The sequence below is a fragment of the Bemisia tabaci genome, chromosome 3 (assembly GCF_918797505.1).
Source record: "Bemisia tabaci chromosome 3, PGI_BMITA_v3".
In the NCBI taxonomy this organism is placed as follows: Eukaryota; Metazoa; Arthropoda; class Insecta; order Hemiptera; family Aleyrodidae; genus Bemisia; species Bemisia tabaci.
Window position 1 is genome coordinate 37,164,293 of NC_092795.1, and position 17,546 is coordinate 37,181,838.

Consider the following 17,546-nt stretch of genomic DNA (forward strand, 5'->3'; position numbering starts at 1 on the left):
ACTGGGAGCAACTCCCTAGTTCTATAAAACAGAAAAGGTAAGGGATGAATTCAACAATGACAATAATAATGTATAAATTTATTGAAGAAGACAATGAACAATACTCAATTATAGTTACATTTGACTGAGTCATTTAAAGTTAACCACCTGCTTTCAAAACTGGACATTAAAAATTCTTGTGTGATTAACATCTTAGAGACTCATTCATCATGCAATCTCCCTAAATGTTCTTCACTATAAATTAAAAGCTGGCAGCAGACACAAAATTCAATTGACTAATAAAAATCTTAACAAATTTAATAAATATGTACAAAAGAAAACAATAAAATACTCTGATTGATGACGGTGAAAAATGCAATGAAAGTGTGTGGATTATGAGGGTTAACAAGCTTTGACAGGTCTTTTCTGTGTTGCGTTGATCTTATCACCAAGACTTAAGGCCATACCCTGAAAAAATCAAACAGAAACAAAATGAAAATAATTTTTAGTGGTTACTGAGATTGTAAATTAGAAAGTTTGTGCAACAAAATACAAATATTCTTTAACTTGGTCTATGCAAAGTCAGATTCATGGGCTAGACACCAAGGTGGTCTTGTGATGACATGTCAGGCTCATGAGAGCGACAAGCCTTAACTGACAGTAAACTGACACCTGCTCGCTGATAGCAAATTGACCATGACAGCATGCAAAGGTCTAAAAATTGTTTTGAACCTAGCTTCGGAATCTTTTAATCGATCACCAAAGTTTGGTTTTTTTGCATGTTTTACAGGTACCACAGGAAAAAATAGACAAAATATGTTAGTACCAGAACCTGTTCAAAAACATTTGTTTCGCTGTACCAGTTAAGAGATCAGTCTAAAAAGGAGCTACAGTATGTATTAAAAACTCTTTATGCCAGGGGTGCAGAAAGTTCTTAGCCTTTCCCAATGTATAATTTGCTGTTTTGCTACAATTGCGCTTCCACATAAAACAACGCGCTTAACAGCTTCCTTCCCCAAAGGTAGTGCGCTTGAAAGATGCTTGCAGATGGTAAAATGCATTTGTATTACTAGATCAAACATGTACTCGCAGGAGCAAAAACATATGGTGGAAGGATGCGGGTCGAAAATTTTCATCCTTATGCTAGACAAGCAGCAGTTTAGTAAAAAACGAGAATTTTCATGTTAGGGATTTAAAAGGTTAATAAATGAAGTATGTACAACCAAAAATTGGTCTTGTATTAGATGACTCTTAACATACTGAAACAGCATTGCAATAAATTTACCTGACTTTTTGCACGGATTCGAATGTGACCAGTGACAGGTGCATCTGGTTTGTTGAAGGGTTTCTCTATGCTGAGATTTGCTAGGGCGTCTTCTCCGAAGATCGAGCGAGCATACATGTTGGCTGCCATGAAACCGCACTGCCCTGACAATGCTTTCTCCGGGGTTAGGCATTTCATATTGGTGCTCTTTATAAGGTGGTGCAAATACTCGTGCAGATCTGTCAGGTTAGTATTGACTGAGAGCTGAAAAAAATGTGAGATAAATTAAATATTTTAGCGACAGCAGATCAAAAGAAAAATTATGAAAACAGCCTTCTAGAATTAATTAACAAGTGAGCAATTGACAGATGACTTTTCCAAAAATTTTCTCAGAGGTTTACAGAACTCTCCTACTTGCTTTATGCTCCTAAAAAAAACTCAATTCCACTCAAATCATTGTCCTGACTTGACAATTTCTTATAACCAGAAGTAGCTCCAGGATAAGTGCCCAAAATAAATTTGTGTTCATGTTTTACTTGAGGTTTATGTGTATCTTTCTGAGACCAATAGCAATCTTATCTGCTCCATACTTAATGAAAAGCAGTTAGTTGAGAAACCTGGCAACTTTGATTGGTTTTATTAGTTTGAAGTTTAACAGGGATGAATTGTCTACAGGACAAATAATCTGCGCTACAGCAAATGATGGATGAAACTTTAACAATAAAGTTTTAGAGAATATCTTGTGAGACTTTCGTGCAAAAATACATAAAAAAATTAGATCTTAAATCAAACAATAGAGGAGAAAAATCAAATTAGAAATATATTTAGCTACGAAAGACTGAAAAAATTAACCAACAAAGGAGCTGGTTCTTTTCCTGCGCCGAGAAACATTAAGGGGCACTTGCAGTTTTTACAATTCCTTCTAAGTGAATTTGAAAAAAGCTTTCCTCCTTTTAATTTCCATTTAAAGCACCCAAAAGATTTCTTATCTTTTAACATTATGGTGACGGAGGTGCTATTTGGCAAAAAATAATTGCATGATTATTAGCAACTGACAACAGACACTCTTCAAATTTTCTTCCAACTCATTTCTGGATGGGAGTCCAAAATCACTTTACTATTCAAACTTGAGCTGGAGAGCTGTGATAGAGTTAGACGATTGTAACTTGCATAAAAATTAAGGTAATAGTACATAGTTTTATATTCTCGTGTTAAATGCTGGCATTATTTGTTGGCCCAAGAATATGAATTCTATTAATCACCGGCGGCTGACATCATTCTTTAACAAGACTCTACATGACTTTCACTTTTAAGTATCCGGTTCCTAGTTTGCATGAATTCAATTCATTTTGACTTACTTTATTCTCCCACTCAAATTCTGCCCACATCACGCGGAACTCGATATCATTACAGGAGGCTGGAACAATGTAGTCCATGATATCTATGTGAATATCATTCAGCACAACCACGTTTCTATCTGAAGAGGCACCGCTAACATCATATACTGAAAAAAAAAGCAAGACATCAAAAAAGATAGAAAAAACGATAAAGATAACTCACTTAAAAATCAACAATTATAAATATACAAATTAATGTCAATATTTTTTTCAATTTTCTAATTTACAGATATCCCTTCGTATTTTTTGGAAAGAAAAAAAATTCTTCTCCTGGTTTCTCATGAAGCACTCATGAGCCTTGACAAAAAAATTATGACTTTGCTTTGCAATGCATCAACTACTACTACTAACATGCCGCTCTTACTTAGAGTGCATTAAAGAGCTCTGCGACACCCAACCTTCACTGATAGCGATCCTGCCAAAGCTCCTCTGGCAAATAGCATCTCCTCATTTCCTGCCTTATTCCATGAATCCACGATTTGGCAAGGCATCCTCTACGTTTTCTGCCACGGGGGACCTAATACAGAACCTTCGTAGGAAACCCATTATCTGGCATCCTTTGCACGTGCCCATACCAGACGAGTTGTTTCGTGAAAATATTATGCACGACGTTGTTTCCGACGCCCATAATTTCCTGTAACCTTTCATTTTGAACAAGATCCTTGACACTAAGGCCGATTTATGCCAGAAGTCCATCTTGGTTGCCTTAAGAATTTCCTGGGACTGTTTCTTCAACTGCCATACCTTGCTGCCATAGGACATAGCGTATTCCTGTTTCGTTTTGTATTGTTTTTTTGGATATTTTTAGATTTAAAAGCATTTGGCTGTAAATATTTACATACCTATATTTCCAAAAATAATGCCATTTTCAGTGGAGGCTACTTTCACATTTGCCTTGATATTGCAAAAATCATGAGGGGCCAAGACTACAGGCTGTGGTTTCTCAACCAACTTCAAGTCGCCCAAAGTTGCAAGCTCTAAGGTACAGTTCTGTAGAGTATCCGCTGCAATTACAGAAAACAAGTATATATTAAATTATAGCGAGAAGAGACAAGCCAAATGTAACGAGCAGAGGCGATAATCACGATTTTCAGGTTCTAAACTTATTGAAAAACTCGACAGTTTGTCTGATGTTCTGTTAAGCCTGCAATTGGACCGCATTCCCAATTTCTGCATTGAAAGCAAAAAGCGTTGCAGGAATCAGCTCAGGATTACGAGTATCCTCCAATGAACTAGGTCGAATTTGAATCAATCAGGACACAAACTTTCCTTCCTTGAGAGTGGTTGAAGGTAACCAAGAGAGTTCCGATTTGCAGGCGAATTGCTGCAGAGCACTCAATCATTTTAAGTATGTTTATGAGTCCGAGCAAAAACTGTCAGTTGGAAAAAGAAAAAAAAAACTAGAGTGTGACCCAAACATTGTAAGTGAGAGCAATATTTTGGTGCAATAAGTTATTCACACGAACAGAAGACGGATTGCCTTCTACTGAAGACAACTTGCCTGTCACATGCCATGGTTGTAGTCCAACTAACAACACAGAATTGAACTGCGATGCAATAAATACATTAATGATTCATGAATACAAAAGAGGAAATCAGGATTTGAATGTAACCTATAATACCACTTACAGGTCTGATTGACGATCAAGACGTCCAAAACAATATCATATTGATTGACGTGAACATAAGCTTCCGAGTATACAGGGTCTGAGAATCCTGTCAGCTGGGTCACCTTATTGAGTTTGCTTGCAGATAGAGGTGAATGTGTATCTTGCGAAGACCCACTAAGGTTGCCAGCTACAGCCTGTGTTAGGCTCAACTCAAAAACATTTTCAGTGGCTCCAAATTCCCCACCACGTGTGGTGGACAACTGCATAAAGTTGATGGGGTCATCAGTTTGGACTTGGTTTCCTGGTTTCTCTTTGGCCTAGTCAAATGAATGAACAAAGAGGTCAGAGTTAATTTTACGGAAATTAAAGTAAAAACGTCTCATGGGCTTTGGAAAATTCATAGAATTTTCATAGTTTGTTGCAAAGAAGTGGAATTGGATAAAAGACCTACTGTTACTGTACTGCCTTCGCCCTAAGTTTTTGGGAGTCTCTTTAGTTGGAAAGCTCGATTTTTAGAAGCCTAATAAACTTTTTGCATAAGCCGCACTGTTTTGATCTAGGTCTATATCCCATTAGCAAACACTCTCGTTCTCTGCCTGCGCCGCCTTGCTGCAAGAAAGCAAGTGTGTTGAGAGCCTTACCGCTGCTCTAAATAGCCATTAGAAAAAATCAACAGAATGCATCACCTTTTTGGACGTCTTGATGCCCCCCCCCCCCCCCCGATTTTAGGCACCAAAGTTCGATTTTTAGGTGCATTTGGCACATGGTGCCTGGGGAAGGGAGACCACTGCCTACTGCGATTGTCACTATTTCTCATCAGTTTTCCAATAAATAACTGTTGCAATAAATCACATCTCTCCTTGAAAGTAATGAGGAAAAATAGCCGTTTTTTAAAAACACATTTTAGAGATCTTGTGAGAATCTTCACTGCATGAAATGGTATCTGAACTCAAGAATCTAGTCCCAATCAGGCTTGGTTCATTTAGTAGCCTCTTTGTTTTCCACCTTCTTTTTAGTAGAAAATCTATCTTGGTACTGCATGGATACTTTCGATTCTATCATCATTGCAGAAAGTGATGGAGATATTACTCACTGTTATGAAGTGGTAGCTGAAAGGTAGTTGTCGAGTTCGCGAGTCCCACTTAGTGTTAAAGACAGAGAGAAAAAGATGTGCCTAAGCCTGCGAAGGCTCTTGATACATTGAAACAATTGTTAGAGGTTAAGATTGGTTAGAATTGTATCATACCTTTTGCGTTGAAGCTTCTTCCTCTGCTTTGGCAACAAGCATGGATGCTAAGGCTTGCCGGCAGTTTTTGGTGTAAATTCCAACGATAGGTGGGGCTTTTTCTGACAGCACTCGGAGACTCACCAAGAGCCTGTCAGCATCATCATTAGTAATCGCTTTGGTGGGCAAGCCTACAAAATGATGGAGAATGATTTAATTCAATGTTTTAATCCATAAATAGAATGACGATTGGACTGCGTTAAACAGACAGGAACCAAGCAATGTCAACTATCGCCAAATTTAATCGAGCTATTTAATTTTTTACATGAAAACGGCTGTGCAAATTTTCGTGCAAATTTCAGTGAATTTTTTTAAATTTCAAAAATAGCTGATGTGGCTTGGTTCCTTTCTGTTAAATGCAGTTAAATTGACAGTTACATAACTTTACAGAAAGTTAAGATCTTTAGGTTACTGAGCCCACCAAATATGAGTGCATTCTGTATTCTTTGGGCATTTATTCTACTAAAATGTTTCATTAATATGTTCTTCTGAAGCTGGAAAAATACTACAACCCAAATTTTGTACACATTTTCACTGCGGTTTGCGTCTTCCCCAATTCTTTACTTTCTCCATACCAGTGCAGGATTAGTGAAAGACACAGCTTCGCAATCTGCTTCATCAATTTTAAAAAGTTACACCCAACATTTTGTATCCAGACAACCAGCCTGTCGCGTATGAAATAGTAAGTTTGTAAATTGCTGAGTGCAGTAACACCATCTATAATCAAGGCTCAGCTACTAATAGTTTAATTAAAGTAAAGGATTGAAAACCTACCTGACTTTCCAAGATGCAAAATTGAAGCAATGATAAGCATAGCTTCTGACAAAAATTTATTCTGTTTCACTTTATCTTGCACCAGCTCAATATATCTCAATGCTAGCTTGGTCAGAGTTGTTCCGAGAGATGCTCCGATGAAAAAGTTTCCATCCATGAAGTATTGGCGAAGTGGTGGGCGTTCTTCTTTTTTTGTATTTCTAAAACCGACAAAAAATTAACTGTGATTGGAATGGTGCTTCTGAGGACTTTTTCTGTATTACTAATATTTATTTTTACATGGAATATGAAAACTTATGACTGCCAAATAGACGGTAATTTGCATACAACCAGAGGTGCAAAATTGTGCACAGATGTGAAACAATAGCTGAAGCAAGTTAACAGCTTACCTGGTGAAGGTGAAAATATTTATTTGAATGAGGTAAGATATTGATGCTGTATTTAAAATAAAAATTTTACTGGAAATAAGACACTTTTCTCTGAATTAAGTTTGTGGTTTTTCTGATGCGACAGTTTAGACATTGAGATGAAATATGCAGTTTTGCACAGTCCATTCATGATTCGATTAAGATGCCTTTCAAATTTATTGACGCACTTTTTATATTCATTTCATGTGAGCTCAAGATCAATATTTCTATGTTAAAGCATAATATCGTAAATGAGGATACATTGCAAAACTTACGTTGTTGTGTTAAAAGCAGACTGAGTTGCATAAGTGCCATCAGAGGTGACAAGTTTAGGGGTGGAGGTGCCACTGCTAGTAATTTTGGAATGTTCGACTTCTTCACCTTTCTCACCTGCTGCTCTGCGAGTTTCATCTTCTACGATTGGAACCTGAAACACATTTTCTACTGTTTAAGAAAAGCAAAGCTATGATAAATAATAAGCTCCCATTTAAGCTTTTTTGGGTATTCTATGTAGATGGAGGGGGGACCTTTGTTAAAAAGAAAATACAGAGGAGGTGGAAATGCGAATAATGAAAAGAGATACTTACTTCACCTAATGCCTTGTTGATTTGAGCCATTACGGATTGAATATCATCTGGGCTGTTCGTGTACTCTCCAAGGACCCATAATGAGGCTCGGTGAACTCTTTCGGACTTGATGGTTGAAAACGTGTCAAGGAGACGCTAGAATCAAGAAAAAACCACATTTTTTACTGGAGGCCAAGTTGACAATTTTTTTCATATATGAGTGCTCTACCTTGGTTGCCCCTTTTTAAAAAAAATTAAAAAAAAAAAATAAAAAATTGGAGAGCTTTCGCAGACCACCACTCATCAGCCTGCGAACCATAAGTTGAGAACTGCTGATTTTTGCAGAAGTAGAGATGAAAGCACTACTTTCTTTAGCAGAACAATGTAAGCTGATACTCACTGAAAGTGGATGTTATGTTAAACCAAGTACTTGCTACTTAATATTTTCAAAATTTTTAACAAAGAACCCTGCACAGAGCATGGGCTCAGCGTCTCTCTATGAAAGTCGATGAAACTTTAATAGATTGATATAAAGTTCATAATTAAGGGAAAGCCAAAAAATTAGCTCATTTTAGGGAGTAGAAGCCGAGATATTCGCAATTGAATCCGGACTATTTTCTATCATACCGCAGCATTCCGAGTCCCCTTTCCTCTCGTTGTTCGGCGTTCTCGATCAGACCTCACGTCACTCACGTGAAGATAGGTGCTTATGCGCTCGGCCGGTGCGAATGCTATACTCCCACCCTCTCCCCGCATCTGTTAAATCTGTTTCAGTAACTACATTTCAGATTAAACCAACCGGCGACGCCAGCACGGGAGAGGTGCGAGAAGCAGGGAACTCCATATCGCACAGCCCGAACGGAGCGTTTTAATGAAAAGACTGAGTGTGAACAATGCGACATCGTAGTTACCTGGTGGGGAGAGGGGGTTTCCTGGCCGAAGTGCTCAAGCAAGGTAAGGCGACACGGAGAATTTACCTCTGCCGCACAGAAAATAGTCCGGGTTCAATCGCGAATATCTCGGCTTCTACGCGCAAAAGTGAGCTAATTTTTTGGCTTTCCCTTAATTATGAACTTTATATCAATCTATTAAAGTTTCATCGACTTTCATAGAGAGCCGCTGAGCCCATGCTCTGTGCGGGGTTCTTTATCACTGACATAAAACTGATTTAACTTACCTCAATTATGAGGGGTCTCAGATTGTCAAATTTATGAATAGCCTCACGAATAAAAACTAAAACATCTGTGGCAGCTAATTCATTTGTGTCAGAAAGGAACTCGACCAAGACAGGAATGACTGTTGCAGCAACATCCGGGAACTAAAAACAATAGCAGTGATAATTAAGAGCTAAAATTTAAACATTCAAATTTTAAAGGTGAAAAAATGAGTAATACAATTGATAAAAAAGAAAAACATTAGTCGAATAAAAATCAAAATAATAATGTTAACCCTCTATGGCATAGCGTTTCGTAACAACATAGTTTTGGGATTTTTAAGGATTGAAACTTTGCTCTGTAGCATCATTTTGAAAATTTTCATTATTTTCTTTTTTTGAATAACTGATTCCCAAGAATTTTAAATTTTGAAAACAAATTGGTACTCTGTATCTTTTATGCAAGCCAAAAGGTAGATTAGTGTCCCCCAGAATTTGACATCCAAAATTAATTAAGCAAAAAGTTGGAGCATTACAGCTTTAATAAGCTCAAATAATCACATCTCTGGTCTAAAATTCCCTTGTTTTGCAAATTATTTTTGTACTTAAACGTTTTAATGTAGTATTATTTGAAACAGAGGTTTTAAATTGGAACACAAAGACAGTTCCAGACGTTAACAATTAAGCTACACGTACCTTTATACAACATGTATGGAGGGTCCGCACAAGTAGCTGTCGATATTTTCCCGTGTCCTCATGTTCAATAACATTATGTGTTTTGGCAACCTCTTTTTTCAAGACAAGCACCATCTCTTCAATGTTTCTTGATGATACTAAATCCATTGCTGATAAAAACAAGAAAGACAATAATATTTACTGAAATTAACATTACATCCAAATTTGTTTCAGTTTCTAGATTATAATTTACTTCTTAATTTAACAGTTTACATGAGCAAAACACACTATAGTTAAACATAATTGGACTTCATTTTGCGATAAGGAGCTACAATTTCTAGCTCAGCTGTAAAAGAACCTATCTACATAAGGAAAAATATGGCTTAAATGTTGTTTCTAAAATGAGCCGGAATTGTAAGTTTCTCATTGCAAAATGAAGCCCAGTTACAAAAAGACTTATAAGAATAAGGTTAAAATCTTTTTGCAATTTTAAGAGGGAAAATATATCTGAAAGCTATAAGTTACACTGGGAGTTTGATCTCTGGACTTGGACTACCCGAGAGTATAAGGCTAAAAACCGGGAATAATATGAATGAGTTTCCAATAATTTGTTTTTTTTAACTACTTAAGGGTTAATTTGCATGTTGGGAAAAGCTCTAGTAGGTCAAGCAGCATGTAGGTGTAATTGTGTGTAAGAACAAAGTCACGTAGATCAACAGTTTATAGATTGAATGTTATGGGCCAAATGTTTGAAGGTAAAAAACTACATGACCCTGCCCAAAGGCCCTTGCTAAAGCTTTCTGACATTCAGTTTTTCATTTGCTGCAGGGCTTGGACGTGAAAATACCCCAAACTCAATTTTTTTACGACTAAATTGAATTAAGTAAAATCTACTTATAAAAAAGATAGGTTCCTCAGGCTTTAAACTTACCCAAATTCAATGTCTTTTTGCGTACTTCAAGGTCAGGACTGGCCAAAACGCGCAAGATGTCCATGACAAGATCTTGCAAAACACGCTCATGAGCGGGGTGCTCCTTCAAGACAATCAACCGGTCAAGTACAATCAGTTTTACATTATTGTCACTTTCTTTGACAATTAACTCTATGTAGCATGATGCTGCAGCCTAGAAGCAGATCAGAATTATCTTAGAAAAAATATGATAGAGGACAGAGGAATATAGAAGAATATAAAAAATACAAGCTGAGAGGGCGCACATCTGATTTTTACTTTGACTGAGAAAAAAATAGGTTTTGGTTAAAAATAGGTAAAAATATGCGACTTGATTTGAACTCAAAACTTTTTCAAAACAGGTATTTGATTCAATTCAACATAAAGAAACCATATCCCTATAGCCCCATTTTTTAAAGTAAAAATTTAATATTTTTAACATGAGAGATAACATGAATGCTGCTCAAGTAAGCAAGCTAAGCATTTGACAGGCTAACGATGACTGTCGACACTTGGACTACTCTCCTTCACAAAAATCAACGAAAAAATAAATTTGTTGTTTCTCTTTTGACTGTGCAAGTATGTTTCTCCAAACTCCTGAGCATCTGCAGGCTCCGCTCATGTTTGCCATGGCAACTGACTTGACCAGTCAAGTCTGCAGCTCTACTCTCTAAGAATATTTCTTCTCTTGCAGCTGAATCTTTTTTTTGAATTTTTCCAATCTCAAAACTCACTATTTTTTCATTGACGTTCATAGTAACAGATATGATGCTCTTAAGGAAAAACAAATAAAATAAAATACAAACTTTGATTGCTGTTGGCGCACTCGAGAGAGTTACTAATGTTCCAGCAGCCTCATAGCGTACAGCAGGACTGGTTGAATTCAGAAGATTGTAAATGCATCGTATAAAACGAGACCTTTCGCCAGGATTTGCATGACAAACCTGCAGAGGGAAAAAATATGCAATCAGGACAAAATGGATAATTCATCATTTACATGATGTAAAATGAAAAGCAGGTATCAGATTAAGTAGAAAAGACAGTTTAAACAGGTATTTGAAAAATAATTTTTGAGAACTGAGTGATGGGCCTAATGGGTCCAATTAAAATGTGAGAGGAATGTTTAAATAGTCCTTGTCATTAATCTATTACTTATCATACAAAAATCACCTCTAATTATTCTGACATATTGGCAATGGTGTCAAGCGCATAGACCTAACAAGCTAATTAGATTAATTTATATTTTAGTCTACAAGGTATGATCTGATCACTCCAAGAAAAGTCTCAGAAACATTTTCTCTACCTAGTTGTGGTTCGAATTGTGTTTTGACTTCAGTTCAAAAATGAGTAGGAATTTTATTTGGGTGCACTGTCGGATGCTGGTACCAGAGAGAATGTTCATCCTATGTTTATTTTATCCGAAAAGTGCCTCTTTCATCAACATTTAAATTATTTTCATTATTTCGCAAACAAGCATAACATTGCAAGGCTGTACATACATGAGCATCTAATTCTGTTGGCACTAACTTACTTTGTAGATTAATTCAACGATGACGAGTTGAAGAATGTCACCAAAAGAGGAAACTTGATCGAGTCTAGATGCCAGAAAAGTAAGAGCACGTTCCTGATCAGCATGGAGGAGCATGAGAAAAGCATTGCGTTTGCATGACATGTCTTGCTCACTTTCAAGAAAATTAGCAATCAACTCTGGAGCATCCGGAATCAAAAACTCAAAATTCCTGGAAAGGAGAAAGATAACAAAGAGGACAAATCACTCAACCTGTAGATCATATAATACATGCATAATAATCTTAAATTCTGATCTGATGATGCAAAGAGCCTTTTTTTCTGTCATTTCCATGGTACTAACCATTTCAATTCAGAGATCCCCCTCCCCTCCAGAGACAAATTACTGCAGTTCCTAACATGAAAGAAAGAGACCTTAAAACTTAACCTTTTAACCTATATGCACTTCAATTAATAATGGAAAAATCTCAACTCAATATGCGCTGATGTTGGTCAATCAGAAACAATTTTGTTCATAAGCTATAGTACTGATACTGTCATTTTTTTAAAAAAAAGGTCCCTTCACAGGTGTTTTTTAACTCTTTGCGTTTTTTCAAATTTTGTGAGTTTCACCTTTTAGTAATTCATTCTCCTCTCTAAATTACTTCGGATGTGCTTCCTCACCTCAAGAGTGATGGGAAATTTTTTAAAATAAAAATTACAGTTGTGAAAAAGTCAAATTAGTACTTCATCACTCATTGTCAGCTCAACTTTCTGAAAAATTAAATTTTCACTGTCACTTCACTTCGAAAAAGCAGTAAAATTTACTTTTAAAAATCGACCAAGAGCACAAAATAAAGAGATACTGCTTTAGATAATCTCACTTTGAACTTTTATGAATACAAGATACGACACAACATAAGGAATGCTGCAAACTGATGTTAAACTCACCGGTAAATTGTAAAAATGGCTAAAACTGCATTGCGACGAACATAAGAGTGCCTATGCTCAAGGCACGTTCTGATTGCTGGCATAAGAGGTTCCAGTAATTCTGGCTCCTTCATCTTACACAAAAATCGTAGCGTTGAGCCTCTGACAAATTCATTTGGATGTTGTAAATCCTGCAAAATGTTTAGAGAATACATCACGGATGAATGTCAAGATATTCAATTTTAAACAGGACGATTAATGATTATTTTCCTCAATTTTGTAAGTATTCAACAACTTATAAAATTCATGCTTCAGAAAATATTGAAATTATTCAATAACTATAAAAAGTCACATGGAAATTTAAAAAAAATAATTTGCCACTCCCGAAAATTTAATGGCCAGCAACTGCCAATGTGGTACAATTTAAGTGGCCAAGCTCAAGCGGGTCTGATTAGTCAAAATTATACTATTAAGCAATTTTGGTAGTTGAGGAGACAGTTTTAGAGAAAACATCTGTGATGCGTAATACCGTTTTAGAAAAAGCTATGAATAAATTGGAAAAGGACAGGTGAAACAAAATTGCGAAGTAAATCATGTAACCATGAATAATACCTCATTTTGAATGAGTTAACTCTTTTCATCTATTTCATTCTAAGATACCACTGCACAACGATAAGGAAACTGCAGAAACATGCACCATGAATGTAGTAACTTCAAAATCTTTGCTCCTGCTATATTTTTTTGAAGGGGAAAAATGATTGAAATTTTTATAAAATATTCGTCACTCACAGAAAAAATTACAGAAATTTCAAGGAAATAATTTTGAGAAGTTTTCTATTAAATACATAGACAAGTAAAGTATAGTAGGTAGTCTTTGATGTTTCAAATCCTGAAACGCTTTTCTGTGGTCTCACTGTCAACAACCTGCGGATGAAAAGAGTTGACTCATTTGAGGTAGCATTTAAAAATGTAACTAAAGAGAAAAATACAAACCTTACGATATGCGTCGCAAACCAATATCATCTCTTGCAACAATTTGCCATCAGGCAATGTTTTTGGAACTATCTCCCAAAAAATGTGGAGTAACTTCTTCATTGTATGGTCCTCAAGAGGAAGAACAAAGCGGATAATAACCATCAGAAGTCCTGGGATTCTTTCTCCATTTGCTATCATGTAGATAACTTTCTTCAGGGCTTCGATCTTTGTTCGCAAGTCTCCCTTTTCTAGAGAAAAGAACATATTCATTCAAAATATCAAATTTAAATAAAAATAAGGAATTTAATTTAGGGTAAATAATGCAAATTTTAAAGCTCAGTTCAGATGGTAAAACATTTCATTCATCAAAAGCGGACAAAAAGTTATTTTATTTCACAATTTTATGGGCAAAATTATATACTGAAAATAGATACCAAAATAGCTACCATTCAAAGAGATAGGAGAAAGAAAAAAAAAAGCCAAGTTAGAATATGGAAAATTAAACACGAAAAAATTTGATTCATTTACAGCTGCTGTATGATATCGTCATTGAGTATATCCGCTGGCTTCTAATTTGCAAAGATACAGCTTCTGCTTATAAAGTTGGAAAATTTTGAAAAATACTTCGCATTCAATTTTGACTTCTTATTGAAAATAAGATTTTTACCCAAAAAGAATACTCTTTCATTTCTCGCAATTTTGCCAATTTTTTGGTTGAGAATAATGTTTTTAGTTCGTATACAGGGGCTATCATCTCTTTTTGGGCAAAAAATTCAAAATCTACCAGGATTTTTGACTTTATCAATGCAGTATATCATTGACTGGTTTGACCATGCCAGAAACCAGGACGAATCTCCTTCAGAGAAAAATAAACACAGGAAAAACAGAATTTCAGGTAAGTTAAAAAAATAAACCCACAGGCCAAAATATAATGTAACTGCAAAATTAAAGGATATTTAGAACATTGGGATAAGTAAGGAACTCAGCTCTATAAGAGGGTAAATTTTTCTACAGTATTTCTCATCACTTTCTATTTCACACAGCCCGCATTGACTTAAAAATAGTATTAAAACTTTTCCCTTCGCTTCGTAACATTCGAGTTTATGATGTAAACAAACCCTTCAATGAAATAAAAAAACAGCGATTGGAAGCATCATTGTATACTAACCGAGATCTGACTTTAGTTGCATTTCATTGGGAAACTCTGAGTCTGATGGAAGACTGATCAAGGTGTAGCACGGCTGTTCAACGCTATTTGCCATGATTGGTTTATTCACTGCAAGGAAATGAAAAAATTAATTAATATTAAATTCCAGAAAAAAACAAGGCAAAAGGTAAAGCAAAGAATCATTTACCTAAACATTTTCAAGTCCATAAGTATACACCAGAAAAGGATATCGACAGTGTAAGTCGGCAATCACATAACTCGTTTGCCGTGTCTGAAAATCTCCGCCTCTATGTTATTTTTTTACGGCAGAACAAATTGACATCATTCCTTAAAATTTACGCAGAATTTTCTTTGCAAAGAGAAGAAAAATTACGGCAGTTTTTAAGAATTGCCGTTGAGTAGTTTTCCGATGAAAAAATAAAGTATGATAGGAAGCCTGTGATGTTGTGAACCGAGTTAAGTGATTGCTGACTTACACCGTTGATATAGGTGGCTCTTTAACACTTGAAAAACTCATCAACCTTTTTGATGGCTCAACAAGCAACTGAGAACCATCACTGTCTCGAGTTAAAATAATTGAAATTGAGATTGTAGATTTCTATCCAATCGGGTGATCATTTCATCATTGGTTGAAACCTGATAGCTACATCCAGAAGGACCCTCAGTCTCCTCTTCTCATTCACTAGTTTTACTGATCAAACATAGAGAAAAAAAAGGAGGGGTTTGCATTTCGGGCATCTTGGATTTCATTGATGACGTAGGTCGGTGCAGGCGAGTTATATCATTGATTTTCATGTAGTTTGCCGAAAAAAATCGTTCTATAAAAAGTGTTTGAAATCATATCATTAATTGATTTCGGCAAAAAAATCAGATGTTATGGTCTGTTTTTCATACTTAGAATTCCGGATTTTGCTGGTGTACCTGGGCCGACCTACGTTATGGAGTAAACGATCCTCAAGATGCAAACACCTCCTTTTTTTTCTCTGTGCTAATCAACATCTGTAAGGGAGCAAGACTACACCTCATTCTAGACTAATCTGCTTTGCAGCAACTACAGGTGGTATCCTACTCCTCCCTTGACTTGTCAACACCATACGTCAATCAACAGACAACATTAGAAAAGCTGTTAGGTGCTGTTTTTTGGCTGATCTTTCAATATATTCAACTGTCTTTGGACTAATTCTTCTTGTATTTAGCTTCATAAAGGATGGATCGGTGAGAGATTGGCCTCACAGGGCAGGTGCCTAATTGGTATCAACCCTCAATTTAGCTGATTGCTACGCTGCTCTCTTGAGGAGAAAAATCTCTCGAGCGAGTGAATTTTTGCTCCTAATTTTCGTCAGAGAAAATGCCGAAGCTGAGAGCGATAGGATGAAAATGAACACTTAAATAGAGATTAAATCTGAAAATTCATACCACGTCAAATAGCATATAAACAAAACACCACTATAACCTCAAAATGCTGGAACCGGGCTGGGCATGAAAAACTCACTGAAACGCCCAAGAGTGGAATTTAAACCATTGCACTGCCGAAAAATTATAACGGTGATTATAAAGGATCACTAGAAATGGGCCAAAAGCTTGATAAGACCATTCAAACTTCGAAATACCGCAAGAATTCGTGAGCCGACTGCGGACTTGGTTCCACGTCAGTCGGAGATATGTTTATGTTACGTTGGCTAAAGTGGTAATGTTTCTCCTCTGAAATTGTAATTGAATGAAGATTCTTTCATGAACATCAGTTTTATCCTCCAAGATTTAACAAGATTACTTATGAAAGGTTTTAAATAATAAATAAGCATTCAAAAAATTCTTATAAGAGTAAAATATAGGTTCCTTAATTTTTCTTTATGTTTTTCTGTTGTCGGCAACCTGTCAAGCTGCAAAATTATGAATTTCCGCGCGAATTTTCAAAAACTCGGAACTCGTATCAAAGTTGCGACAGAGCACAGGAGAGAATTCCATGAGCCGCTAGCCGCCCTGCGCCGTCCGCAGCGCGCATTGAGAGTTCACTTATTACTTCACACGACCAGTGTGTGATTTTAAAAGTCGAAAATAAAAAAAAAAAAAAAAAAAAAAAAAAAAAAAAAAAAAAAAAAAAAAAAAAAAAAAAAAAAAAAAAATACGCGATATGAGTTCCTCCGCCAGGAAGCTCTCCCCGCAAGATATTGTTCACCGCACCCGTCCACGGGCGGGGGCGCTGCGACGTGCTGCCCGCGCAAAACGCGCACTGACGCCTACAAACCTAAAGGGCTACTTCACGCATTGCGCAATGCTTGAAGTATCCCTTTAGGTTTGTAGGCGTCAGTGCGCACCTTGAGCTAGCTGCGGCAGTATACGCCGCGCCGCAGCGTGCCATAAACTTGCCCACAATTAATAGGTCAGGCTATTAAAATGTAGGCAATTTGACATCAAATTCGAAATTAGCGACTCAAGAAAACATCGGTTAAGTACGAAACTTTCATGATCTCTCAGTCACCATGCGACTTATTTCTTCCTATTCTTGAGTCCATGGTGCACCGCGGGCGGCGGCGCTCATGAAAATCTCCCCTGTGCTCAATCGTCACAGTTGCGCATTTCATTATTCACGCATACCTAACCTACCTTAAAGAAAATTACATGTACTTGCGATTTGTGGGTAAACTTATGGCTTTCATTGCTAAATTAATCGCTTAATGTATGATCTTGATTTAGGGGTTTATGACTGGGCGGAATTTTTAATTTTGCAAATGTCCTGCAAAATAATTAATCCTCTATGTGCAGTTGGCTGATCGTTTTATTGTTTGCCCTAGTCCCATTATCTTTTTCTCTGCGACAATTCCTAGACCCAGTCACAGATTGCAATTACATGGTGAGATTATTGCTATTAAGCCGGCGTGTTGTGTATGTTGACTATTCACTAATTGAA

At 36.5% G+C, this 17,546-nt stretch overlaps 1 protein-coding gene across 2 annotated transcripts; it reads right to left on the reverse strand.

Moving 5' to 3' along the window:
- Window positions 1-57: 57 nt before the first annotated feature.
- Window positions 58-16,309, reverse strand: LOC140224248 (coatomer subunit beta-like). Of its 2 annotated transcripts, none has more exons than XM_072298299.1 (18): window positions 16,092-16,309; window positions 14,639-14,746; window positions 13,489-13,718; window positions 12,517-12,686; window positions 11,591-11,798; window positions 10,866-11,003; window positions 10,042-10,234; window positions 9,132-9,280; window positions 8,460-8,600; window positions 7,304-7,438; window positions 6,992-7,143; window positions 6,310-6,509; window positions 5,497-5,666; window positions 4,270-4,567; window positions 3,483-3,644; window positions 2,602-2,747; window positions 1,265-1,507; window positions 58-447 (listed from the first exon to the last, which is right to left on the reverse strand). In XM_072298299.1, exons 2-18 carry the CDS (start codon window positions 14,730-14,732, stop codon window positions 382-384), a joined length of 2,895 nt encoding a protein of 964 aa, XP_072154400.1. In that variant the 5' UTR covers window positions 14,733-14,746; window positions 16,092-16,309; the 3' UTR covers window positions 58-381. The 2 variants fall into 2 exon arrangements, with proteins under 2 accessions (XP_072154400.1, XP_072154399.1); XM_072298298.1 differs by having other exon boundaries at window positions 16,055-16,309.
- Between the last annotated feature and the right edge of the window lie 1,237 nt (window positions 16,310-17,546).